Source organism: Anarhichas minor, unplaced genomic scaffold (genome assembly GCF_050575085.1).
Source record: "Anarhichas minor isolate MPS153535 unplaced genomic scaffold, ASM5057508v1 ptg000038l, whole genome shotgun sequence".
Classification (NCBI taxonomy): Eukaryota; Metazoa; Chordata; class Actinopteri; order Perciformes; family Anarhichadidae; genus Anarhichas; species Anarhichas minor.
Window position 1 is genome coordinate 3,461,410 of NW_027466484.1, and position 27,311 is coordinate 3,488,720.

Consider the following 27,311-nt stretch of genomic DNA (forward strand, 5'->3'; position numbering starts at 1 on the left):
TATTATTATTATATATACTGTAAATATATTATTATTATATATACTGTAAATATATTATTATTATTAGATAGACTGTAAATATATTATTATTATTAGATAGACTGTAAATATTAAAATATATTAATATTGTATTTTTTTTATCAAAGATATTAAAACTTGTGAACAGAAGATGAGAAAAAAAATATATATTTTTTTCTTACTGAAGCTTTGATGAGAAATATGAAAGTTTTGTTCATTTTGTTCAGATGACTTTATTCAGAATCATGTTGTGTAAAAACTGTACACATATTAAACAGTGTGTTTAATATTAATACATAGAAACACATGAAAGTGTCCTTTAACAGGTTTAATAGGGGACTTCAGGACCTGACGGAAGCCTGAGAGAGGAGGACGCTCTGCGGGGCGGAGCCTCAAGTTGTTCACACAAATCAGTACAATGAGACCGGAAGTAGTGTCAATGTGCCCTTCAAAATAATACTTTATTGTTACTAAGCTACTAAAGACATGAGCTGTAAATTATTATTTGATCATTTTTATTTATGTTTTAAAAGTTTTATTCATTTAATGTCATTATGCAACACAACAAACACACGATAAACAAAACAAAAACCCGAGTAAAATAAATACATAATTTTGATACACATAATATTTATATAATAATTTTAATTAATAAAATAAATAATTACACAACATAAGTGTTTATTATATTATAGATTGTTTTTTCACAAGTAAAAGTACAAAAGTATCATCAGTAAAATCAACTTCAAGTACCAAATGTGAAAGAATAATATATATTATTTTAAAGTATTATAATTATTATATATTATATTACAATATTATAATTATTGAGATGATCGCTTTAAAGCTTTGGAGCAATTTTTTATATAATATATAATAATAATAATTTATATAAGATATAACAATACGTCATTTATTATTTTATTGTATCTCATAATGAAGTAACTAAAGTTAAAAGATTAAAAGTTAAAAGTTAAAAGATATATATATATATATATATATATATATATATATATATATATATATATATATATATATATATATTTTATTATTCCCGATGAAACTGAAGAACCGGAGATTTTATTTTGAAGGTGACGACAGGAAGCGCTTGTGTTCATTGTCACTGACGTCAGACGGCGTGTAGGGGGCGGGGCTTAGCGGACTCCTCACGGTTGTGGAGCAGCGGGTCAGTCTGGACGGAGCGGCAGGAGGACGGAGTTAGAGCCGACTCTCTGCATCTTTGTGACGGACTCACTCCTCACTGCTGCCGCGGGGCATGCTGGAATTCACCTGGAGCTGGACCCAGACTGGACCCAGACCGGTTTACCGGATTCATTTCCCTGTGAGTCCGCAGGAGGACCGTGAGACCACCGGTTGATACTTGGAGCTTCGGAGACCAGTCTGAGGATCCGGGTCTGGATCCACTTTCTAACCCGGGTCCGTGTAACCCAGGATTATCTTCCCGGGTTCCTGTAGACCCTCTTCCGGACCCTGATGCTGCAGAGACCCTGAGGTCCCAGCGGACGGTCTGACGGACGACATGCCGATGTCCGCCGCCAGAGCGGCAGCCTCCGCGGAGGCGGTGGAGCGGCAGCGTCAGATGCGGCAGCGGCTGGAGGCCTCCGTGTCCGGGCTCGAGGAGCTGGAGCACCTGCGGCAGCAGCAGGAGGTGCTGGTCCGGGGGGCGCTGGAGCTCCGGGAGGAGGAGCAGGAGGAGCGGCGGAAGGAGGAGAAGCTCCTGGAGGAGAACATCCTGCTGCTCAGGAAACAGCTGGTAGGTCCTCACCTGTCTGCCTCGTGACCTGTCACCTCTGTGAGGAGCAACTCAGGTGTGTGAGGTCAGAGGTCACGTCTAGAACCTTAGACACGTGATCAGCTGAGCAAGAGAAGAGGAGGAGCTAAAATACTCAAAGAATTCACATTGTTGTCTTTTTCATAACAACGTTCAGTTTTTATCATAAAAAATAGTTTGTTTTAAATGTGGAATCAGAAGAAAATGAAAAATTTGTATTTGTTATATATATTAAATATATATATATATAATATATATATTACATATATATATTATATATATATTAAATATATATATTATGTATATATCATATATAATATATATATATACAATATATATATATATATATATTAAATACATATATATTATATACAATATATATATTATATATATATTAAATAAATATATGTTATATATAATATATATATATTAAATATCTCACAATCACTCACTCTCACACACACACAGGTTGATGTCTTTTATTTATGGTAGCTAATGACGAAACATCAGAGAGGACCGCTCAGCTGTTAGCAGACTAACATCCAGTGTCCTCCGTCTAGCTGTAGTCCAGGTGGTCTTCAGTGTCCTCTGTCTAGCTGTAGTCCAGGTGGTCTTCAGTGTCCTCTGTCTCAGAGGACGTTCAGACTTAACGAGGCGTTCGAGGGTGAGTTGGCTGACCGTCAGCTCTTCGTCTCTGTGCTGCGTTCAAGTGTAACTTTTAACACGTTGGTGTGAAATCAAACAGCAGAGAGGACGTTTGTCCTTTTGTCCCCGTGTTTTTATTTGAGACGTTGATCTTTGTTGATGTGAGACAACTGATCTCTGTGAGGACACAGTCCTGTGTTTTCAGGATCCAGTTTCATGTGTGTTGGTTTCTGGACTCTGTTCGTCCTGCAGCTGCAGCTCTAAACTTGAATCTGGATCAGATTACCCCCCCCCCCCTAGGCAGTAACAAATGCAGATTCCTGTGAGCTGCAGGAATCTGGAAACAGATCCACTTTGAGCTCTGAGACCAAACAGCTGAGACACAAACACTGAGATTTCATTCCAAATGTAGGAGGTGGAGACCAAACACAGAGCTAGAAGACAGAATCAGGAGGAGGTGGAGACCAAACACAGAGCTAGAAGACAGAATCAGGAGGTGGAGACCAAACATAGAGCTAGAAGACAGAATCAGGACGTGGTGGAGACCAAACATAGAGCTAGAAGACAGAATCAGGAGGTGGAGACCAAACATAGAGCTAGAAGACAGAATCAGGAGGTGGTGGAGACCAAACACAGAGCTAGAAGACAGAATCAGGAGGTGGAGACCAAACATAGAGCTAGAAGACAGAATCAGGAGGTGGTGGAGACCAAACAGAGCTAGAAGACAAAATCAGGAGGAGATGGAGACCAAACAGAGCTAGAAGACAGAATCAGGAGGAGATGGAGACCAAACACAGAGCTAGTAGACAGAATCAGGAGGTGGTGGAGACCAAACACAGAGCTAGAAGACAGAATCAGGAGGAGGTGGAGACCAAACACAGAGCTAGAAGACAGAATCGGGAGGAGGTGGAGACCAAACACAGAGCTAGAAGACAGAATTAGGAGGTGGGGACCAAACACAGAGCTAGAAGACAGAATTAGGAGGTGGAGACCAAACACAGAGCTAGAAGACAGAATCAGGAGGTGGAGACCAAACAGAGCTAGAAGACAGAATCAGGAGATGGAGACCAAACACAGAGCTAGAAGACAGAATCAGGAGGTGGAGACCAAACAGAGCTAGAAGACAGAATCAGGAGATGGAGACCAAACACAGAGCTAGAAGACAGAATCAGGAGGTGGAGACCAAACACAGAGCTAGAAGACAGAATTAGGAGGTGGAGACCAAACACAGAGCTAGAAGACAGAATCAGGAGGTGGAGTCCAAACAGAGCTAGAAGACAGAATCAGGAGATGGAGACCAAACACAGAGCTAGAAGACAGAATCAGGAGGTGGAGACCAAACACAGAGCTAGAAGACAGAATCAGGAGGTGGAGACCAAACACAGAGCTAGAAGACAGAATCAGGAGGTGGTGGAGACCAAACACAGAGCTAGAAGACAGAATCAGGACATGGAGACCAAACACAGAGCTATAAGACAGAATCAGGAGATGGAGACCAAACACAGAGCTAGAAGACAGAATCAGGACATGGAGACCAAACACAGAGCTAGAAGACAGAATCAGGAGATGGAGACCAAACACAGAGCTAGAAGACAGAATTAGGAGGTGGTGGAGACCAAACACAGAGCTAGAAGACAGAATCAGGAGGTGGAGACCAAACACAGAGCTAGAAGACAGAATCAGGACATGGAGACCAAACACAGAGCTAGAAGACAGAATCAGGACATGGAGACCAAACACAGAGCTAGAAGACAGAATTAGGAGGTGGTGGAGACCAAACACAGAGCTAGAAGACAGAATCAGGAGGTGGAGACCAAACACAGAGCTAGAAGACAGAATCAGGAGGAGTGAATTGAGCATCTTTAAGCCTAATTTCTCTGCGTGATTCGACTCGACTCATTCTTTTTGGGGTTTTCCGTTAGTAAAAGGTTTTTTGGTACCACCTCGGTCGAGGTTCCCAGCGATACTAGAAGGTGGAGTTAAACCACTGCAAACATCTGATTGGTCAGAGAGAACCTTCATTACTGTAACTGTGACTTCCCGCACAAACACATTTTTGAATCCCACCATCTTCAACAGCAGTTCTTATTCTTTTAAAAATGTCGGCGTGGTCATGCAGACCTTCAGTCAGCGACACTGAGCCGTGCTGCCTGCAGATAAAACCTCTGAGCTCTGAGATCAATATGAAACGATCAGTTATTGATCAGATGTTTGTCTGAGAGAAGATCAGCAGTTTGTTTCTGCTCTCTGCAGCTCCATCACAGGAATGCAGCACATGACTGACCTGAGAGCAGCGCTGTATTACCCGCATGCTTTCCATCTGATTCACTCTGTGAGTGTGTGTGTGTGAGTGTGAGTGTGTGACTCTTCCAGACTTCAGTTGGTTCTCTGCAGTTTTCACCGTCTGGATTTACATCTTTGTTCTTTTAAAGTAAAATAATTTCACGTTATTTATTGTTACTAGTTAATCTACAGAATATTCATCAACAATTATGTATTCTTTTGTAAATAATCTTTAAGAAAGCAGAAGAAGAGCAGAGGACTTTATATATGTTCATTCTTTATATATTGTCCATGTGAGGCGTTCAGGTACCTCTCACCTTCTATCAGACGTCCACACTTTGTGAATGAGACCTGTGAAGCTGCTGATCTTCAGAGTGGAGACATTCAGGGCTAGTCCTGAGTCACATGACCACCAATAAACAGAGCGTCCCACAGGGAGCGTCTCTGTATGTTTCATAATGTCTCATTATGCCTAATAATGTGTCATAATGTCTCTGTATGTGTCATAATGTCTCTGTAGGTCTCATATTATGAGAAATACTCATCACTTATTGGTTAACTGTTGACAATCTGCTGAGCCAATCAGGTTGTTTGTTGTTGGTTTAAATCATATTGTGGTCTGGTTTCCTCAGGTCCCCTCTGGGATCAGGACTCTCATGGTGTCTCTCTGTGTCCATCAGAACTGTCTGAGGAGGAGAGACGCTGGACTCATCAGTCAGCTGCAGGAGCTGGACCGGCAGATCTGTGACCTGCGATTGGACAGCGAGGCGTCACATGACCAGCTGGAGACGGACAGCCGACCCAGTTCAGGTAGAGATGAACATAATGAGTTATTAAGTTATTAATAAACTGATGAACATAATGAGATATTAAGTTATTCATAAACTGATGAACATAATGAGTTATTAAGTTATTCATAAACTGATGAACATAATAAGTTATTCATAAACTGATGAACATAATGAGTTATTAAGTTATTAATAAACCGATGAACATAATGAGTTATTAAGTTATTAATAAACTGATGAACATAATAATTTATAAAGTTATTAATAAACTGATGAACATAATGAGTTATTAAGTTATTCATAAACTGATGAAGATAATGAGTTATTAAGTTATTAATAAACTGATGAACATAATGAGTTATTAAGTTATTAATAAACTGATGAACATAATAATTTATTATGTTATTCATAAACTGATGAACATAATAAGTTATTAAGTTATTCATAAACTGATGAACATATTAAGTTATTAATAAACTGATGAACATAATAAGTTATTAAGTTATTAATAAACTGATGAACATAATGAGTTATTAAGTTATTAATAAACTGATGAACATAATAAGTTATTAAGTTATTAATAAACTGATGAACATAATGAGTTATTAAGTTATTCATAAACTGATGAACATAATGAGTTATTAAGTTATTCATAAACTGATGAACATAATAAGTTATTCATAAACTGATGAACATAATGAGTTATTAAGTTATTAATAAACTGATGAACATAATGAGTTATTAAGTTATTCATAAACTGATGAACATAATAAGTTATTAAGTTATTCATAAACTGATGAACATAATAAGTTATTAATAAACTGATGAACATAATAAGTTATTCATAAACTGATGAACATAATAAGTTATTAATAAACTGATGAACATAATAAGTTATTCATAAACTGATGAACATAATAAGTTATTCATAAACTGATGAACATAATAAGTTATTAATAAACTGATGAACATAATACGTTATTAAGTTATTAATAAACTGATGAACATAATGAGTTATTAAGTTATTCATAAACTGATGAACATAATGAGTTATTAATAAACTGATGAACATAATGAGTTATTAAGTTATTCATAAACTGATGAACATAATGAGTTATTAAGTTATTAATAAACTGATGAACATAATGAGTTATTAAGTTATTCATAAACTGATGAACATAATAAGTTATTAATAAACTGATGAACATAATAAGTTATTAGGTTATTCATAAACTGATGAACATAATAAGTTATTAAGTTATTCATAAACTGATGACCATAATAAGTTATTAGGTTATTAATAAACTGATGAACATAATGAGTTATTAAGTTATTAATAAACTGATGAACATAATAAGTTATTAAGTTATTAATAAACTGATGAACATAATGATTTATTAAGTTATTCATAAACTGATGAACATAATAAGTTATTAATAAACTGATGAACATAATGAGTTATTAAGTTATTAAGAAACTGATGAACATAATAAGTTATTAATAAACTGATGAACATAATAAGTTATTAGGTTATTCATAAACTGATGAACATAATAAGTTATTAATAAACTGATGAACATAATGAGTTATTAAGTTATTAATAAACTGATGAACATAATGAGTTATTAAGTTATTCATAAACTGATGAACATAATGAGTTATTAAGTTATTAATAAACTGATGAACATGAGTTATTAAGTTATTCATTAACTGATGAACATAATAAGTTATTAATAAACTGATAAACATAATGAGTTATTAAGTTATTAATAAACTGATGAACATAATCAGTTATTAATAAACTGATGAACATAATGAGTTATTAAGTTATTAATAAACTGATGAAAATGAGTTATTAAGTTATTCATTAACTGATGAACATAATAAGTTATTAATAAACTGATGAACATAATAAGTTATTAATAAACTGATGAACATAATAAGTTATTAGGTTATTCATAAACTGATGAACATAATAAGTTATTAAGTTATTCATAAACTGATGACCATAATAAGTTATTAGGTTATTCATAAACTGATGAACATAATAAGTTATTAAGTTATTAATAAACTGATGAACATAATGAGTTATTAAGTTATTAATAAACTGATGAACATAATAAGTTATTAATAAACTGATGAACATAATGAGTTATTAAGTTATTAATAAACTGATGAACATAATGAGTTATTAATAAACTGATGAACATGAGTTATTAAGTTATTAATAAACTGATAAACATAATGAGTTATTAAGTTATTAATAAACTGATGAACATAATGAGTTATTAAGTTATTAATAAACTGATGAAAATGAGTTATTAAGTTATTCATTAACTGATGAACATAATAAGTTATTCATAAACTGATGAACATAATGATTTATTAAGTTATTAATAAACTGATGAACATAATGAGTTATTAAGTTATTAATAAACTGATGAACATAATGAGTTATTAAGTTATTCATAAACTGATGAACATAATGAGTTATTAAGTTATTCATAAACTGATGAACATAATAAGTTATTAAGTTATTAATAAACTGATGAACATGAGTTATTAAGTTATTCATTAACTGATGAACATAATAAGTTATTAATAAACTGATAAACATAATGAGTTATTAAGTTATTAATAAACTGATGAACATAATCAGTTATTAATAAACTGATGAACATAATGAGTTATTAAGTTATTAATAAACTGATGAAAATGAGTTATTAAGTTATTCATTAACTGATGAACATAATAAGTTATTAATAAACTGATGAACATAATAAGTTATTAATAAACTGATGAACATAATAAGTTATTAGGTTATTCATAAACTGATGAACATAATAAGTTATTAAGTTATTCATAAACTGATGACCATAATAAGTTATTAGGTTATTCATAAACTGATGAACATAATAAGTTATTAAGTTATTAATAAACTGATGAACATAATGAGTTATTAAGTTATTAATAAACTGATGAACATAATAAGTTATTAATAAACTGATGAACATAATGAGTTATTAAGTTATTAATAAACTGATGAACATAATGAGTTATTAATAAACTGATGAACATGAGTTATTAAGTTATTAATAAACTGATAAACATAATGAGTTATTAAGTTATTAATAAACTGATGAACATAATGAGTTATTAAGTTATTAATAAACTGATGAAAATGAGTTATTAAGTTATTCATTAACTGATGAACATAATAAGTTATTCATAAACTGATGAACATAATGATTTATTAAGTTATTAATAAACTGATGAACATAATGAGTTATTAAGTTATTAATAAACTGATGAACATAATGAGTTATTAAGTTATTCATAAACTGATGAACATAATGAGTTATTAAGTTATTCATAAACTGATGAACATAATAAGTTATTACGTTATTCATAAACTGATGAACATAATGAGTTATTAAGTTATTCATAGACTGATGAACATATTAAGTTATTCATAAACTGATGAACACCATGAAGAGGATCTGAGGATAAACTGTTTTAGTTTTAAAAAAACATATATTTTAGTGTTTGAAGTTTGTAAAGAAAACAGTATCATCTGCATAGAGACTGATATTTACTGACTGTTTCACTGTCTCTCTCTCCTCCTGTCTGTCTCTCTCTCCTCCTGTCTGTCTCTCTCAGGTTTCTATGACTTGAGTGATGGGGCGTCTGTCTCTCTCTCCAACTCGTCAAACTCCGTCTTCAGTGAGTGTTTCTGTTCCATGAATGAAGCTGATGGACGTCTTCTGTCTGCAGGTACACAAGTAGTACACAAGTAATAGACAAGTTGTACACAAGTAGTACACAACTACTACACAAGTAGTACACAACTAATACACAACTAGTACACAACTAATACACCGTATATGTAAATGTAATCTGGAAACACATTTTGAAAGAAATTAAAAGCCTATTAACGAAACATTGACACTGAATTATATTGTTATGGTATTTCATCAGTTTTCCATCTGAGAGGATCACCGTTAGCTTGAGGCTGCTAATGCTACGTTAGCTTGTTAGCCTCTCTTGGCCCGAGGAAGAAGGAGAATAAATTCTTCTGAACTGGATGTGATCCAAATAATCTCAGATCAGTGGTGAACACGAGAGTTAACGTTTCACAGCACTCCGTCTCCACAGGAAAGAATGTTCCACTAAATGGGTCATTACCACATTCAGCTCTGCTCAGAGTGAACTTCTTGTCAGCTGTTGACATTAGGAAACGCTGCAACACAAAGTAAACTCAGATCCATTTAGACTGTTTATGTTTGGATCTGGTTTACAGCAGCCCTGTTCACGTTCAGTCCTCCGTCATCCAAAGACTAAAAACAACAGTGTCTGGTTTCATAAAGTCTTTTCTCTTTGTCCCTCCAGATGAGCTGGCCAGCTGTTTGGACTGTGACGGTTTGGTCGGAGGACTTTGTGACGAGTCGTCCTCTGGTCTGGTCCGTCGCTCGCTCTCAGCTCCTCACCCGGCCTCCCTGGACCCGGTCTCATCGGTGGACTCCCAGTCTAAGTACCACTGCGACCTGGTGGCCCGAAATGGCAGCGATGTGTATCGCTACCCGAGCCCACTGCACGCCGTGGCCGTCCAGAGCCCCGTGTTCCTGCAGATGTTGGGTCACGGTGGTCCCGGCAGAGACGAAGGCCTTCTAAAAAGCGTTGAAGGACTCAAACCAGAATCCTCACCCCTTTCTGCTTCTGATGCAGCTCCTCTTATAGCTCCTCTTGTATCTCAGAGCTCCTCCTGGCCGGCCTCCTCTTCTTCCTCTCAGACTCCTTCCTATAAGCAACTGGACAGCTACATCTACAGTCTGCTGCAGCGGAGGGCCCTGCCCGTCAGGACCAGCAGACCCAGGACCAGCATCAGCGCCGACACGTCAAAGAGCATCCTGAGGCAGGCCAGTCTCTGTGTGAGGCAGTTCTCTGGGTCCGGTTTCGGGACTCTGAGGGGGTCTGAATTCAAACCCTCTGTACCGACCGGAGGAGTGTCGGCAGGAGGCGTTGCCACCTCGTCTCCTCAGAGGCAGCGGTCTGTGGACAGTAGATCTGAGGAGCAGGAGACCCAGAAGGTTTTCCCTGAATGCAGCGTTGACTCAATGCAAAATGTCTTCAAGATAAACATTGATCCAAGCAGCAACAGTCTGTTAAAACAGAAAAGCAAAACACTTCTTCCTCCCTCACCAGCATCCACAGCTACTCTGCCTCAAGACTCCCCCAAAGAGACCAAGCAGCCATGTTACTCTCCAGACCTGCTCCTCAAATCACCACCGGCCATCAAAACAGCTACTCCCAATAACAGCCCGAATCCTCCACAAACTGTCCAGACAGAGAAGGTCGATAGGTCAGTGCCGGAGGTAGCCGGTCGAGGTTCCTCCTCCCAGAGTCAGGATGAAGGAGGAGGAGGAGGGAGTCACATGGTTAACACCAAGTGCATTACCGCTCAGCGGCACACCGTCAAACTCCGCAAGGGAGGCAGCAAGAATTTGAAGATGGTGAAGGTGAAGACCACCACGACGATGAGGACGAGTCGGGCCTCTGAACACAACGAGCTTTCGTCAGAGAGAAGAGGCGACAAATCCCACCACAGGCCTAGTTCTAAAAAGTCCCGGCTGTTGGACGAAAAAAGCTTCGTCAACATCAATGTCTCCAAGAGAGCAGCCGGCGGCGTTCACGGCGCGTCCACCTCCAGGATCAAACGCCTTCCCGCGTCCATCCCAGAGGGCCGAGTTGTGGACAAACGAATCGCATCAACAGTAAGCAGTGTGCAGTCTGGTGCATCCAGGCACCATTACCATGGAAACCACCACCACCACGGACGCGACCAGGTCGTCGCCAAACCGAAGTACAAACGAAACGACTACCGGCGGTTGCGTGCAATCATGGAGGTACCGAACGACGAGGCATTCAGGCGCACTCAGCGGCGGCAGAGAAAGGAGCTGTTAAGCCCTTCGGCAGCCAATGTGTTCCTCCCCCCCGCCGAACAGGTGAGCAGCCCGTATTCCTACGTGGCAGGAAGTGACTCTGAGTATTCGGCTGAGTGCGCGTCTCTTTTTCACTCCACCATCGTCGACACCAGTGAGGACGAGTGGTCCAACTACACCACAAACCGCTTCGGAGACAGTGAGTCCGGTGAGGAGGAGGAGGAGGAGTTCGTGGAGGAGAGCACCGCCACCAGTGACACGGAGGAGAGCGGAGGAGGCGGGGCCGGTGGTGGGACAGGTGGAATGGGCCGGGGGCAGAGCCAGTTAGGGGCAGCTGTCCAGCAAATGAGTCCGGCTCAGGCGAAGGCCTTCGTTAAGATCAAGGCCTCCCACAACCTGAAGAAGAAGATCCTCCGGTTCAGGTCGGGTTCTCTCAAACTCATGACCACCGTGTGAGAACAAACTGGACCACAGCCATATCTGTTGAGGGGCCCTGAACCCGAACCCGGTACTCTTACAAAGTGGACAAAACTCTTTTCTACGCTGACACTTCAACCATCCCAACGAGATGACGCCCAACCAGTTATCCATCTTTGTAAAAAGCATGTGTGACATTTACTATCTCCTTCACATTCTGTCATACGCTGTAGTTTTTAGTCCGGAGGTAAAAGGTGGCGCCTTCAAACTCGGCCTTCCTTGTTCGCCAGTGGAGTCCATCAGAGCGACCCGGGATCAGGAGGAGGTCCGTCTCCTCCATTGTGATGCCTACATACTGAGAAGGGAACCGGGAGGAAACTTGTGGAGAATTATTTTACAGTTACATAAACATCTTGATCTGCAAACACGTAATCTTATCGACTTCCTGTGCCTGAATTTACCTTCATGTGGATCATTTCGGCTTCTCAACATGGAAATTTGAGGAAGTTCAAGTGGTTTAACTCGGAGGAGGCCGGGCCACAACCCACCATCACTGGGCTGTTCATATTTTATGCCGTGTAGCCTGAACTCATAAGTTCCTGTTTTAGAGATTACATGAAAGAGGTTTTTGCTCACTTTTGAAAACACATTTTTAAGATTTTAGTGTCATAAACCAGTGGTTTTGGATCAAACTGTCTTTGTGCAAATTTCTGGTTCTGAGAAGCAGCCAATCAAGAACCCCCCCACTGCCTGCATTCAGGATGCAGCATTTGGATTCAGCCAATCAGATTGGCTCCCTTTACTTTACTCCCTCTTTCCCGCCTGACTGACCTGAGAGAAGAATCCAAAGTCTCAGTCCGCTTCAAACTGAATCGTTGTCTTTCTATCTGCCGTCACAGCCTCCTTGATACCGGGGTCGTATCAAGCTGTAGAAACACTGACTTATGGGTAATCCAGCCAGACTTTGTGGCCTCGAGGTCATGAACCACACAAATGTGGAAAAAAGAGCCACACTGAGAGCCAACAAGCGTTTGGTTTTAAGCCTCCTGAGGTCTTTGGTGTTTCTCTGGTAGAAGAACTTCAGGGCATTCATCAAACGTCTCTTTAGACGTGTCTTAATATCTCCAGAAGGTTCTTCAGATGTTCCTGCGTTGTGTTCAGGGTTGAGGTTGAATGTAAAGCTCTTTATTTACGGACATGACAGAAGGTGTCCGTTGGTACCCTGTTGATCTCTGATTGGTTTAAAGCCTTCTTTTGTATTTATTGTCACCAACACGCCAAACGTCTGTAAATGTTTCTCTTTTTATGACACAGTCCTGTTTTACCTTGTTATGTTTTGATGAAAGCTATTTAAACCTAATATATTTGCTTGCTACTCATTGGATACCACACGATAACATTTATACACCAAGTCTGAAAGTGTTTCTTTACCACATGATCACCTGTTTATGCAGCGTTTGGGTGAAAACCAGACTGTTGTTGTTTTTTTATCGTCACTGTTGATGATCATCCTACTTTCAGATCGGTGGACTGAACCAGTATCTCCTCAAGAGGAGACCATTTTAGATAATATTTCAAATCTGAATCAATATTGACATTTAGGGTTCATTTATAACTATAATTTTGTTAGTTAAAGGAACAGTTTTCTGTTTGTTCGCTCAAATGAGACTCATGAGAGTTTCAGATAGATATCAGTTTAATCTCTGTGTGTCCGGTAGAGAGTCCAGGATGTGTTAGCCTAGCTTAGCCCAAAGACTGGAAGCAGGAGGACACTGCTAACCAGTGTAGCTGCAAAACAGCACAATCCCCATTAGCTTATAGCATTTGTTCTTTTAGCTGTTTATGGTTGATTTTATGGGATCTACAAATATTTAGCATTTAGCATAAGCAAACCCAACATCAGCTACCTACAAAAAGCTAGCATATCAAATGTTATGGTAGCTGTTTCTAGCTAACTGGTGTTATACCAGGATGTTTTTAGCCTAGCTTAGCACAAAGACTGGAAACGGGGGGGGGGGGGGGAACCGTTGTAAATGTAAGTAGGAGACAGTTAGTATTGAAGCTATTTGTTAAAACTATTTGTTGATTTGTTTCATCTGAATATTTTAATGATCCATTCCCGATATATTCTAGTTTATAACACTACAATTTGATAATAATTGTCTCATTTATTTTGTGCTAAGCTAAGCTAAACCCACAGAGATGAAGCTGAAATTCATCAAAGATTAGATTTCTCTAAATGTCAGAGTTTAGCATTTAAATTAGCAGCAGACTTCAGAGTCTTTGTTGTGCTTCTTTCTGTCTTTCTGTTCAGAACTATTTAAAGTTTCTGATGACTTTGAGATTTTCTCTGTAAAAACTTTATATTTCAAACTTTACAGCCAAAAACCTTCAAACCAAAAGTGAAACTTGAATGGTGGTGAGTTTTAGTCACACTGGTCCAACTTTCCTCCTGTAAATGATCATATATGCAACTAAACGACTGTTACTGATGTGTGTCGATACCGGTGCTGAACCTTTCTATGCTTCATTAAACGACGTTTCTTGGTTCTTCTGTTTCAGTAACAAGCCGTCTCTCTGCTGCTCAGCCGATCACAAGATATTTACACCGTTTGTGTTAATCGACTTCACTGTGACCTCGGAGAAATCTTTTCATCTGCATATTTCTGAGGGTCTGACCTCTGCTGATCAATTATTCACAGCAGCAGCGTGGCTCAACCAGTCAGAGAGGCTACAGCTCTGCTAGCAGCATGCTAACATGCAAATACAAGTTTTTCCACATTCACCATCTTAGTTTTGATTTGTTGATTTATTTATTGTTGTGTCTCTGGTTGTGTTTCTTGTTGTGTTTCTTGTGTCTCTGGTTGTGTTTCTTGTTGTGCCTCTGGTTGTATCTCTGGTTGTGTTTCTTGTGTCTCTGGTTGTGTTTCTTGTTGTGTTTCTTGTTGTGTTTATTGTTGTGTCTCTGGTTGTGTCTCTGGTTGTATTTCTTGTTGTGTCTCTGGTTGTGTCTCTGGTTGTGTCTCTGGTTGTGTCTCTGGTTGTGTTTCTTGTTGTGTCTCTGCTTGTGTCTCTGGTTGTGTTTATGGTTGTGTCTCTGGTTGTGTTTCTTGGTGTGTTTCTTGTTGTGTCTCTGGTTGTGTTTCTTGGTGTGTTTATTGTTGTGTCTCTGGTTGTGTCTCTGGTTGTGTTTCTTGTTGTGTCTCTGCTTGTGTCTCTGGTTGTGTTTATGGTTGTGTCTCTGGTTGTGTTTCTTGGTGTGTTTATTGTTGTGTCTCTGGTTGTGTCTCTGGTTGTGTTTCTTGTTGTGTCTCTGGTTGTGTTTCTTGTTGTGTCTCTGGTTGTGTCTCTTGTTGTGTCTTGATGGTTATTTATTTATTGGTTTATTTGAACGGGACAGTGCACATTAATAAAAACATTTCTGCAAATGTGCCAGAGTTAGCCAAAAGGCTATTTTTCATCTGTAGTCCCAAGAGGCAGATGTTACAAAATGAACCTAAAAACAATGTAAGATTAAAGTTAAAAGGTTATACAATATTGACACTTAACAATGCATGGACAAACAATGAAAAATAGTGAGAATAACTATGTTAAAATAGAAACATGGACTAAAAACAGTATTATGCTGTAGTTGTTTAGACACTAAAAAACATCCACGTCAGAGGCACAAAACATAAAAGCATACAAATACAAGTTTTTCCACATTCACCATCTTAGTTTTGATTTGTTGATTTATTTATTGTTGTGTCTCTGGTTGTGTTTCTTGTTGTGTTTCTTGTGTCTCTGGTTGTGTTTCTTGTTGTGCCTCTGGTCGTATCTCTGGTTGTGTTTCTTGTGTCTCTGGTTGTGTTTCTTGTGGTGTCTCTGGTTGTGTCTCTGGTTGTGTTTATTGTTGTGTTTATTGTTGTGTCTCTGGTTGTGTTTCTTGTGTCTCTGGTTGTGTTTCTTGTTGTGTCTCTGGTTGTGTCTCTGGTTGTGTCTCTGGTTGTGTTTATGGTTGTGTCTCTGGTTGTGTTTCTTGGTGTGTTTCTTGTTGTGTCTCTGGTTGTGTTTCTTGTTGTGTCTCTGGTTGTATCTCTGGTTGTGTCTCTGGTTGTGTTTCTTGTTGTGTCTCTGGTTGTATCTCTGGTTGTGTTTCTTGTGTCTCTGGTTGTGTCTCTGGTTGTATCTCTGGTTGTGTTTCTTGTTGTGTCTCTGGTTGTGTGTCTGGTTGTGTTTCTTGTTGTGTGTCTGGTTGTGTTTCTTGTTGTGTCTCTGGTTGTGTCTCTTGTTGTGTCTTGATGGTTATTTATTTATTGGTTTATTTGAACGGGACAGTGCACATTAATAAAAACATTTCTGCAAATGTGCCAGAGTTAGCCAAAAGGCTATTTTTCATCTGTAGTCCCAAGAGGCAGATGTTACAAAATGAACCTAAAAACAATGTAAGATTAAAGTTAAAAGGTTATACAATATTGACACTTAACAATGCGTGGACAAACAATGAAAAATAGTGAGAATAACTACGTTAAAATAGAAACATGGACTAAAAACAGTATTATGCTGTAGTTGTTTAGACACTAAAAAACATCCACGTCAGAGGCACAAAACATAAAAGCATACAGAGTATGTGAAATACATAAATCACTCAGACACAGCTAAACAACAATAAAAGACATGCATGCAGGTAGTTGACGGTCGACCGGCAATTTAAAGAAAGACAGAAAGGTGACAACAGACAGATCGAGGAAAGTTCAACACAGACACATTCTTAGTTACAGTCACAGTTACATTCTAGTGCTGACAAAGCTGGGTACTAACTAACCATTTCTGTAAGTGAGGTTCTCTTTGTTTTTGTAGAGACGACTGTTGGTTGTAATTAGTTTGATCACTAATCCTCATGTTGATGTTGAGATGGTTCAGAGAGAGTTCACACACACACACACACACAACCCATATGAGTCTTGACTTTGTGGATTTTAGATTGAAGAATTTAATCTGACTCGTCATCAAACAAACAAACCTTTGTTCTACTAACAGGAAGACAAATATGAAGACTTCAATATAAAACTGAATTACAGACTCGGTACGTTTTAAACAAAAAAACTGACAACAGGGTGATATATGTGTTCACTGCACAGGGAAGTGCTGACGCTGTGTGTGTGTGTGTGTGTTCTCTCCTGGGATTCATATACATGCAGTCAACACTCAGAGCTCTGTTCAGCCTCCTCATCCATTTCACTCTGCTGCTCAGTCTCCTCCCCCACGTCCTCCTCCCCCTTCCTCCCTCACCTCCTCCCCCTCTTTTATTATTGCTTTATTTTTACATGATCCAGTGTGTGTGTATGTGTCTGTGTGTACACACGTACACACAGAAACCTGCAGGAAACAAGTCGTTCTCTTCTGGTTTGATTGTTAAACATTATGATTACTGATCTTTTAAATATACAGTAGAGACGCTCAAACCAACAATACACAGATCAACATTCTGAAGACAGAAACTTCTTTCACGATGTCGTTAGAAGAAGACGGTGAAAACAGATTCAGACAGTCTTCTGTTTTCCTGAGGAGCCTGAACGCAGCAGCCCTCAAATACTATTCTTCCATTTTTTTAGATTTTTCCGTCCAAGCTGCAGGTTTGGCTGCAAGACGACGACAGACTGACTCTGCAGAGACACACACACACACACACACACACACACACACAGACGCTGGATCAGGCTGTCAGCTCAGAGGGAACAGAGGAATAAATCACTGCAGTGTTACACAGGAAACAGAAAATCCTTGAGAGTGCCCTTTAACACACACATATACACGCAAACACACGCACACAAACACACACACATAGACACGCAAACACACACACACACATGCACACTTACACACATAGACACGCACACACTGTAGCCATTTGCGTGCCTCCTTCAACACCTTCAGATACAGTAAATCCCTTCTGCCCTACACAGCTGCTGTGTGTGTGTGTGTGTGTGTGTGTGTGTGAGAGACTGTTTTAAATTAATGTTTGTCTTTAGAAAAGTCGTCTTGCAGGACACTGACACATTTACTGAACTTCAGGGCTGAAACCACAAGAAACCAGTTCCTCCTCATCTTTTTCTTCTTCTCCTAAAAATAAGGACACCTAACCTGAAGAAGAAATAGAAGATTAAGATGAAGAATTATTTTCTGAAAACATCTTCCATGAAGCTTTTAACCTCTGACCCCTCTGCTGACCTGCTGCTGTTCAAACTCACACAACTTTATTTAGACGCAGCAGCTCGACACGGTGGAGGATTCAGTCCATGACTTCAGGCCAGAAGAAAGAAGAACCTGAAAGCAGCAGGAGGAGCTGTTTTCATCTATAGAGTTCAGTTCACAACAGGAAGTGAGAAAGAGGGGGAGAAGAGGAGGAGAAGAAGAGGACTGGAGGACCACGCTGAGATCTCCTGCCCATCACGTGGTCTTAAAGGCATCGTGGGGGTGGAGCCTCCACATCTGGATCCTCTGTTTAGAAATACATCAATGACACCTGTACAGATTAAATATCTGATATGATTTCAATTTAAATAGAATAAGTAACAAGTAATTTACATGTTCTTGTACTTCACTACAGATCTATTCTAGAAGAACTAAAGTAAACTTACCACCAGAGAAGAAGAATAAATAAATAATGAGAGTAAAAAGAGTAAATAATAATAATAACTAAAGTCAGCTGATGAGTAGAGAAGAAGAAGAGCGAAAGTCAGCTGACGAGTAGAGAAGAAGAAGAACTAAAGTCAGCTGACGAGTAGAGAAGAAGAAGAGCGAAAGTCAGCTGACGAGTAGAGAAGAAGAAGAACTAAAGTCAGCTGACGAGTAGAGAAGAAGAAGAACTAAAGTCAGCTGATGAGTAGAGAAGAAGAAGCTGCAGGCTGCAGAACATTCAGACAGGTGAGAACAACACGCTGTGTTTCTGTTCCAATAAATCTTTCTATTAAACTAACAACATAAATTAAACAATGACTTGAATATTACATACTAATATTTTTTTAAATACAATAGTTCACGTGATTTGGTCAGACAGTAGAATCAGGGTCCTATGATAGTTTGGAGGGAGACAGGAAATGTTAAAAGGACCCATAAATGATGTAAAATATAGGGTTAGTATATAGTTATATATAATAAGTGTTTATTTACAGTCTGGTTCTGTTTGCGACCACTGGTGTTTCAGTCAAAGCAGCTCTATGTTTAAACCCAAGCTTCAAATACCAGGAGAGTTCGCATGAATCACACACACACACACACACACACCACCCACTTTGTCTGACAAAACACATGAACCTCCCACTCTTCTTCTCTTCCAACATGGCCGCCGGGCGAAGCATCGCTCACAGCTGTCTCTAAGGACACACACACACACACAGATCTGTGTTACTGTACCTGTGAGGACACTCAGTGATGACATTAATATCACCAGAGCCTGAATTAGACCAGGACTATAATTAATGATCATCACGTGTGTTGATAGATTAATAACTATATATATGTGTGAATCTCAGCTTCCTCCTCCGTCTCCATGATGACGACAGTATAAATCATAAAATGTGTGTGTGTGTGTTAAAATGTTAAAGGTGTGTTCATTAGCTGGGGTCATTACAGGCTGGAGGGCACACACACACACACACACTGCTCTGTTAAAGCTTGATGAGTAGCTAACTGTTAGCCACATGCTACAGTCATGACCCCAGTGATGCTAATGTATGTCCGTCAGTACTTTGAGCTAAATCCTAAGAAGGAAACATCATCGATATCAACAGATGAGTAGCAACTTGGTTTGGATCATTTTATGTAACCAGAGAAGCATGAAAGCATGGTGGAGTTAAAGAGCTAGCTGGCTAACTAGCGTAGAGCTGGCTACTTAGCTAGCTTGCTAATTACTCTTTGATGAAATGCTACACTGATCACAGAAAATTAGCCAAACAGCAGCGCTGGATCTAACTCCGTCTCACTCCCCATCGCTCTGGAGCAGGAGAAGGTAACGTTACCGGGCTAAATAGCTAACTAGCTAACTAGCCAGCCAACCGTCTCCAAAGCTGCGTCCGCTCTCTTCCTGACGAGCTGCTACAAAACACTTTACAGCCTCACTGACCAGTGTTGCCAACTCCTCAGTAAGGAAAGTAGCTATTGGCTGTCATAAAAGTCGCTAGAAGTCGCTAAATGACGTTATCACCTAATTTGCATAATTGTAATGAGTGCTCTAGGAGAGAGGCGGGAACAGCGGCGGCTTTGCGCATGCGCGATTCATTTGCAGTCTGGACACGGAGAGTGTGGGTCTCCTCTTTCTGCAGCTGGGACTGCTGCGCGAGGGGCTTTCACGTCAGAGTCAAAACACCAGAAACTTCTCCAATAACACCAGAACAAGTCGCTAGATTTGTCGCTAGTAGCTTTTGACAAACAAAGTCGCCACGAGGGTTTGGAAAGTCGCCAGATTTAGCGAGAAAGTCGCCAATTTGGCAACACTGTTACTGACACAGTCCAGTAGTTGTTGATGCGTTACAGACAGAGAGACAGACAGAGAGAGACACATACAGACAGACAGACAGAGAGAGAGACACAGACAGACAGACAGAGAGAGACACAGACAGACAGACAGAGAGAGACACAGACAGACAGACAGACATTAGCATCTAAAGAGCTAACAGGCTACAAACAGAAACATCCAGCAGGAGTTTAAAGGAAGATTCAGACTCTGCTGGGAGAGAATTGTTAATGTGTTCATCTCTTCTTCTTCTCCTTCTTCTCTCATCAGGCCTCAGGGAGTCTCAGAGGGGGAGGAGGAGGTCAGAGGTCACTCAGAGGGTCAGACTGGAGGAGATGAAGGAGCAGACTTGGGGTACATCCCAAGTCTCTTAATTGCATCCCCGTTTCCCTCACTTGTGTCCTTTCCTTGTGGTTTAGTTCCTCCCACCAGGGATGCATGGAGAGACGCAAGGAAACCATGCGAGGAGAGAAGAAACGAGGAAATGTTTTTTAAGATACATGAGACGTCCTTTCCTCAGTTGCGTCACGTGAAGCGACGTCTGTTTCTGACAGTGGTGCGCCGTCAGGGCCTTCAAGGCCTTCTCTGCTGGCCTACACAGAATCATAAAGTTATATCTATTTTATAATTTAATAATGTTTCTTAAATACACTACATGTATTATAATTTATATAAATATTTTCCCATTATCTTATTTTCTCATTGCACAGCTCCTGTCTTCCTCAGTTGCTCTGCTTCCAGTGCAGCTTGTTTTAAGTAGAGCTTTTATCCAATCAGATCTCACCTCTGTGTCTCTAGGTAAGAAGAGAGGCCCGAGGCCTGCAGACTCACACGTGCATCCATGTGCACTTTAAGTGAATGGGGACGATATTGTTGATTGTCATAGTGTTCAACCAATCAGATCTTTAGTTTGACATGTTGGGCGTATTCTTTGACGTGTCAGAGCCTGCTAGCTGGCCTACAACTACGTCAGCATTACGTGCAGCTCAGTTTCCAGGTGCAGCTCTGCAGTGAGGTGCAGCGTGCACTGTGATTGGTCAGTGGGCGAGCACGTGACTATCATGAAACGAAATTTAAGGAAGCTGGCAGAGCTTAGTCGGGGTAGTAAGAGTTCAAATTGAAAGATATGGAAGAAATTATGACATTTTTTGCATTTTGCTTGGTGTAGATTATTTTTTTACCTAGCTTTGTATTTTTAACACTCAATGGCTGAAGGAGGAGAAACATATTTGTGAGTTGGGATTTAACCGGATTAAACTCTTTGTCAACAAAGAAAGGAGGATGGAGTTTGTCTTTAAGTCAACTGCGTGTGTAGCAGGATGTGTGTTGCTGCAGGTTTGCTGGATTGATGTGTTGCTCTGTTGTCATATGAATATATGTGACTGGTTCTTGTGAGTTTGTCATTGTGTTAATTATATAGATTTGGACTAAATGCATTGTCCGTTAATTACGAAGCATACCGTCATGCGCGGAGTTATTGTCCGGAGAATTGAATCTGTTTGGGCTGTTTTATTTTACAAAGCAGGAATGATGGTCTGGAGGATTGTGTGGTGATTGCTTTATCCTGTTTGAATCAGTAGGAACAGCTAAACGCTGCGGGGGAGAGTTCATAGCTTGTTTGCTGCTGTTGTTTTCCCGTTAAGCTACTTTAGCGTAGCCTCCCAGAACACACGTGCGGTAACTCAGCTGTTTTTTGTTTTTGTTTTTTTGTTCCGGGTTCAGAGGGCACAGCCCGTTGTCTCCTACGTGTGTCTTTATGTCTTTGTGTCTGTGTCTTTATGTCTTTGTGTCTTTGTCTTTGTGTCGTTATGTCTTTGTGTCTTTGTCTTTATGTCTTTGTGTCTTCATGTCTTTATGTCTTGTGTATTTGTGTCTTTATGTCTTTGTGTCTTTATGTATTTGTCTTTGTGTCTTTTATATCTTTGTGTCTTTGTGTCTTGTGTATTTATGTCTTTGTGTCTTTATGTCTTTGTCTTTATATCTTTATGTCTTTGTGTCTTTATATCTTTATGTCTTTGTGTCTTTGTGTCTTTGTGTCTTTATGTCTTTATGTCTTTGTGTCTTTGTGTCTTTATGTCTTGTGTCTTTGTGTCTTTATGTCTTTATATCTTTATGTCTTTATGTCTTGTGTCTTTGTGTCTTTATGTCTTTGTCTTTGTGTCTTTATGTCTTTGTGTCTTTGTGTCTTTGTGTCTTTATGTCTTTGTCTTTATGTCTTTATGTCTTTGTGTCTTTATGTCTTGTGTCTTTGTGTCTTTATGTCTTTGTGTCTTTATGTCTTTATGTCTTTATGTCTTTGTGTTTGTGTTGTTTGTGTTTTCAATCAAACAAAAGCTGATCTCAAAATACAGTTTGCATGGCAACGCTACCAAACACACCCAGTGTGTGTGTGTGTGTGTGTGTGTGTGTGTGTGTCTGTGTATCTGTGTGTGTGTGTGTGTGTGGGGGTGTGGTCTGGATGTAGAAACAGGGTGAGGCTCCTCAGGACTTAAAACACACTCATGTTTCACAGAGTGTCAGTTTGTGTCTGCAGCTCTCTCAGGTAACTTCAGGTACGTGTACTTCTACTTCCTGCTTCTTCTTCTTCTCCACTTTATTTATTGTCTTGAAGTTTTTATTGACGAGTTTAGTGAGAATGAGTTCAAATCAACTTCTCTGTTCTGAGGATCATGTGACGTTTACTTCCTGCTGGAGGCTGTTTGTGTTTAAAAGTACTAATACCACATGGCATAAATACTACTCTGTAACAGTACTAATACCACACAGTATAAATACTCTGTGACAGTAACAGTACTAATACCACACAGTAGAAATACCTGTTTGTGTCAGGTCTGGCCCTCCACACCCTCTGACTGGTTCTCTTTGTGTTTCAGGTCACAAACCAGCAGCATGAACGTAAGTCTGATCTTCATATTTTAATATCTTTGATGTTATTGTTCATCAACGTGTCACATGGGTTCTTATTTATTCATCTTACTCATTATTTTACTTTCTCTTCTGAGACAGTGAGAGAAATTCATCTTTTGGTGCTCAGAAAAAAACTGAACTTAAATATCACAAAAAGTTGTTATTTAACTTCCTCATTTAAATGAACGTAACACCTTCGACTGGAGCGCTTTGGTTCATCTCTTCTTCTTCTGTGGTGCTTTAATGTTACCGACCAGCTGTTTACATCTATTATCTATTATATTCAGTCAGTTACATAGATATAAATGCATATAGACATTTCATATATATAAATATATACAAATAGATGTAAATACATATGAAGAATGTGAACACTGAGCAGTAAGAAGTCGTTGAGGTTGTTTAGTGAGCTTCAGAGACACAAAACACACACTGTAGCTGAGTGCTTGCAGAGTGCGTGTGTGTGTGTGTGTGGGTTGGGGGTTATGAATGTCAACAAGGTGGCATTCATCTCTTAAACCAACACCTTCCCACAGAACATTCCTGATGAGTCCGTCACCAACACACCCTGTAATCCTCACACACACTGACTCACTCTGTGCTGCGTTCAGGGACAGCGTTGTTTTATCACTCAGACTCACCAGACTGTCTTACACTTTGTGTCATAAAGGTTGGTGATCTTCAGAAACTAGCAAGAGCACGCTTGAGTTTAAAATGATCCAACATAAACAACGTGAACGTAGCTAGCAGCATTAGCTTTAGCATTAGCTCATAGACTGTATAGCTAGCTCTAAATCCAGAGAACAGGGACCAATAACCAAACTATAAACTAAGTCTCATAATTAGTATTCACTCACAATGTCAACAGTCCCTTCCCGTCTTTTTCATTATTTGTACCCTATGGTTTACACACACACATGTATACACATAGTTTGGTCCGGTCTCTATTGACATGAGGTATCGTAGAGCTCTGGGTCAACACAGACGGCTACAGTATTTGTTTCCTGATTCAACAACGGCAGGACGTCAGTGATGACAGGAGAAACATCTCAACGCTGATAGGCTATCGCGCCGCAGCGTCACGCCATTTTTTCGACGAAGTTGAAAAATTTCAACTCACACGTTTGGGCCATTTGACGCGAATTCTTGCCGCGCCAAACGCGCCACGCCATCGCAAATTCACGTCACTCCAGTCTCATCGTGTCTGTGCATAGACTTTGTATGTAATCTACTGTGCATAGACTTTGCATGTAATATACTCGCGCGAATAATTCGCGCCGCGTTTGGTGTCAACGCACTATTAGACAGTAAGGTAAGTTTGTTTACTAGCTGACAGTGAAGGGGAAATGCAGCTTTAGATTTGATTTATATGAACTTCTTCTCTACTTACTGTTGAATGAAGGAGTTTTGAACCTGACTGACCTCTAACAGGAAGTATGTGGCGCTCTAAACCACGACTGACTCAGTGTTAGTAGAGAACTACAACTGTTCTCTCATTCTCTTTGGTCACAGCAGCACCTGGTGGATGTCAGAGGAACTGCAGCCAGTCATGTTTCTTACTTCCTTTTCTTTCCTTTCTTTCTGCAGCTGGAAGATGCTCTTGGAGGTTGGCCCTCTGGTGGCAACAACCAACCACAAGGTGGTACCTGGCCTGGAAACAACCCACAACAACCTGCTAACCCCACCTGGCCTGGAGATCAGTCTGGAGGAGGAGGGGCTTGGCCTGGACAGCCGGGACAGCCAAGCCAGCCCTCCTGGCCCGGACAGCCAAACCAGCCAAGCCAGCCCAGCCAACCCTCCTGGCCCGGACAGCCGGGACAACCTAGCCAGCCCTCCTGGTCCGGACAGCCGGGACAACCAAGCCAGCCCTCCTGGCCCGGACAGCCAAGCCAGCCCAGCCAGCCCAGCCAACCCTCCTGGCCCGGACAGCCGGGACAACCTAGCCAGCCCTCCTGGCCCGGACAGCCGAGCCAGCCCGGACCTGGACCTGGACATGGATTCGGTCCGGCCTCCGAGATTATGGTGAGACAAAAAGCTAGATGGATGATGGATGATGGATGATGGATGATGGTTGATGGATGATGGATGATGGATAATGATGGATGATGGATGGATGGTGGATGTTTGATGGATGTTTGATGGATGATGATGGATGATGGTTGATAGATGATGGTTGATGGAAGATGGATGATTGATGGATGATGATGGTTGACGGAAGATGAATGATGGATGATTGATGGTTGATGGATGATGATGGATGGATGATGGTTGATGTTTGATGGTTGATGGATGATGGATGATGATGGTTGATGGATGATGAATGGATGGATGATGATGGATGATGATGGATGATGATGGTTGATGGATGATGAATGGATGGATGATGATGGATGATGATGGTTGATGGATGATGGTTGATGGATGATGGTTGATGGATGATGGATGATGGATGATGAATGGATGGATGATGGTTGATGGATGATGGTTGATGGATGATGGATGTTGATGGATGATGATCGTTGATGGTTGATGGATGATGGATGATGATGGTTGATGGATGATGAATGGATGGATGATGATGGGTGGAGTTAACAGCTGTATCCTGTTGACAGACGGCTCCATACACTCTGCCTAATGGAGTTCATGACAAACTGCTCATCACCATCGTTGGAACCATCAAACCAAACGCTAACAAGTCAGTATGAACAGTTGAACATGAACAATGGATGGATGGCTGAATGGTGACATACTGTAATGCAGCTAAATCATCTGGTTGTGTTTCAGGATCGCAGTGGATATGTTAAAACCATCAAACGACCTGGCCTTCCACTTCAACCCTCGCTTCAATGAAAATGGCAGAAAGGTGATCGTCAGGAACTCCTGTATTGGCAAAAAGTGGGGAAAAGAGGAGAGAGAATGCTCAGGGCATTTCCCCTTCACCCAAGGACAGCCATTCGAGGTCAGATATTTAAGTTATATTAAAATACTCCTAGTTTAGGTTTTATTATTAATACTGAGTCCTTGTTAGATTTTTCTTTGTCTTCTAATGATGAGGCTGAGGTGTCGGAGGGTCCCTGAATGTACCATAACGTGTATTTAAAGTGCCAGTCTCTGACAACGCAGGTTGATGATGATGAGTTTGTGGTTTGTTGTTGCAGATGAAGATCATGTGCTCCACCAGAGAGTTTAAGGTCGCCGTCAACAACTCTCACCTGCTGTCGTACCAATACCGGATCAGTGACCTGAAAAATATTAAACAAGTCAATATCTACGGCGACCTCACCCTGAGCGAAGTCCGCAGAGAGACTCTGCCCTGAGGCAGTTCACCTCATCAAGATCTACAACAGATCCACTGGAGATTCACTAGAGATCTACTGGGAATCCCCTCGAGATCTACTACAGATCCTCCCGAGATCTACTCAGAATCCACGGCTTATCTACTGGGAATCCACCACAGTTCTACTACAGATCTACTGGAGATCGACTAGAGATCTGTTGGGGATTCACCAGAGATCTACTGTGGATCCATGGGAGATCTGTTGGGGATTCTCCAGATATCTACTGTGGATCCATGGGAGATATGTTGGGGATTCTCCAGATATCTACTCTGGATCCATGGGAGATCTGTTGGGGATTCTCCAGAGATCTACTGTTGATCCATGGGAGATCTGTTGGGGATTCACCAGATATCTACTGTGGATCCATGGGAGATCTGTTGGGGATTCTCCAGAGATCTACTGTTGATCCATGGGAGATCTGTTGGGGATTCACCAGATATCTACTGTGGATCCACCAGAGATCTGCTTGAGATCTTTTGAAGATCTACTGGTGATGAACCACAGATCTACCTGAGATCCTCAGTAGATCCTCAGTTAATACTAAATGTATCTGATAAATCTATCAGTGATTCTTGGTAATGTAAACATAAAATGTTCTTTGATACATAAACATCCCCAGAAGGTTTTCATTGGCTCCTGTACTAGTTTTTTTCTGTTTGACTCAAATGAATAAAGTTTTCATCTTAGGTT

The 27,311-nt window shown here is 40.1% G+C and overlaps 2 protein-coding genes and 1 long non-coding RNA gene across 5 annotated transcripts; 2 read left to right on the forward strand and 1 right to left on the reverse strand.

The window, feature by feature from the left end:
• The first annotated feature begins 1,171 nt into the window (after positions 1-1,171).
• dact1 (dishevelled-binding antagonist of beta-catenin 1) lies at positions 1,172-14,432 on the forward strand. The gene is made up of 4 exons (XM_076107186.1): positions 1,172-1,792; positions 5,419-5,548; positions 9,187-9,300; positions 9,916-14,432. Exons 1-4 carry the CDS (start codon positions 1,559-1,561, stop codon positions 11,919-11,921), a joined length of 2,484 nt encoding a protein of 827 aa, XP_075963301.1. The 5' UTR covers positions 1,172-1,558; the 3' UTR covers positions 11,922-14,432.
• LOC142967699 (uncharacterized) lies at positions 8,951-19,991 on the reverse strand. Its single transcript, XR_012958946.1, has 3 exons — positions 18,093-19,991; positions 12,344-18,005; positions 8,951-12,237 (listed from the first exon to the last, which is right to left on the reverse strand). It is a non-coding gene; the product is annotated as an uncharacterized LOC142967699 (long non-coding RNA).
• lgals3b (lectin, galactoside binding soluble 3b) lies at positions 18,563-27,311 on the forward strand. 3 transcript variants are annotated; one of them, XM_076107188.1, is made up of 8 exons: positions 18,564-18,788; positions 20,647-20,730; positions 22,841-22,928; positions 23,250-23,271; positions 24,871-25,305; positions 25,896-25,978; positions 26,068-26,242; positions 26,442-27,311. In XM_076107188.1, the coding sequence occupies exons 4-8, from the start codon at positions 23,266-23,268 to the stop codon at positions 26,598-26,600; spliced, it is 858 nt and encodes a 285-aa protein (XP_075963303.1). In that variant the 5' UTR covers positions 18,564-18,788; positions 20,647-20,730; positions 22,841-22,928; positions 23,250-23,265; the 3' UTR covers positions 26,601-27,311. The 3 variants fall into 3 exon arrangements, with proteins under 3 accessions (XP_075963304.1, XP_075963303.1, XP_075963302.1); XM_076107189.1 differs by lacking the exon at positions 22,841-22,928 and having other exon boundaries at positions 18,563-18,788; XM_076107187.1 differs by lacking the exons at positions 18,564-18,788; positions 20,647-20,730 and having other exon boundaries at positions 20,752-22,928.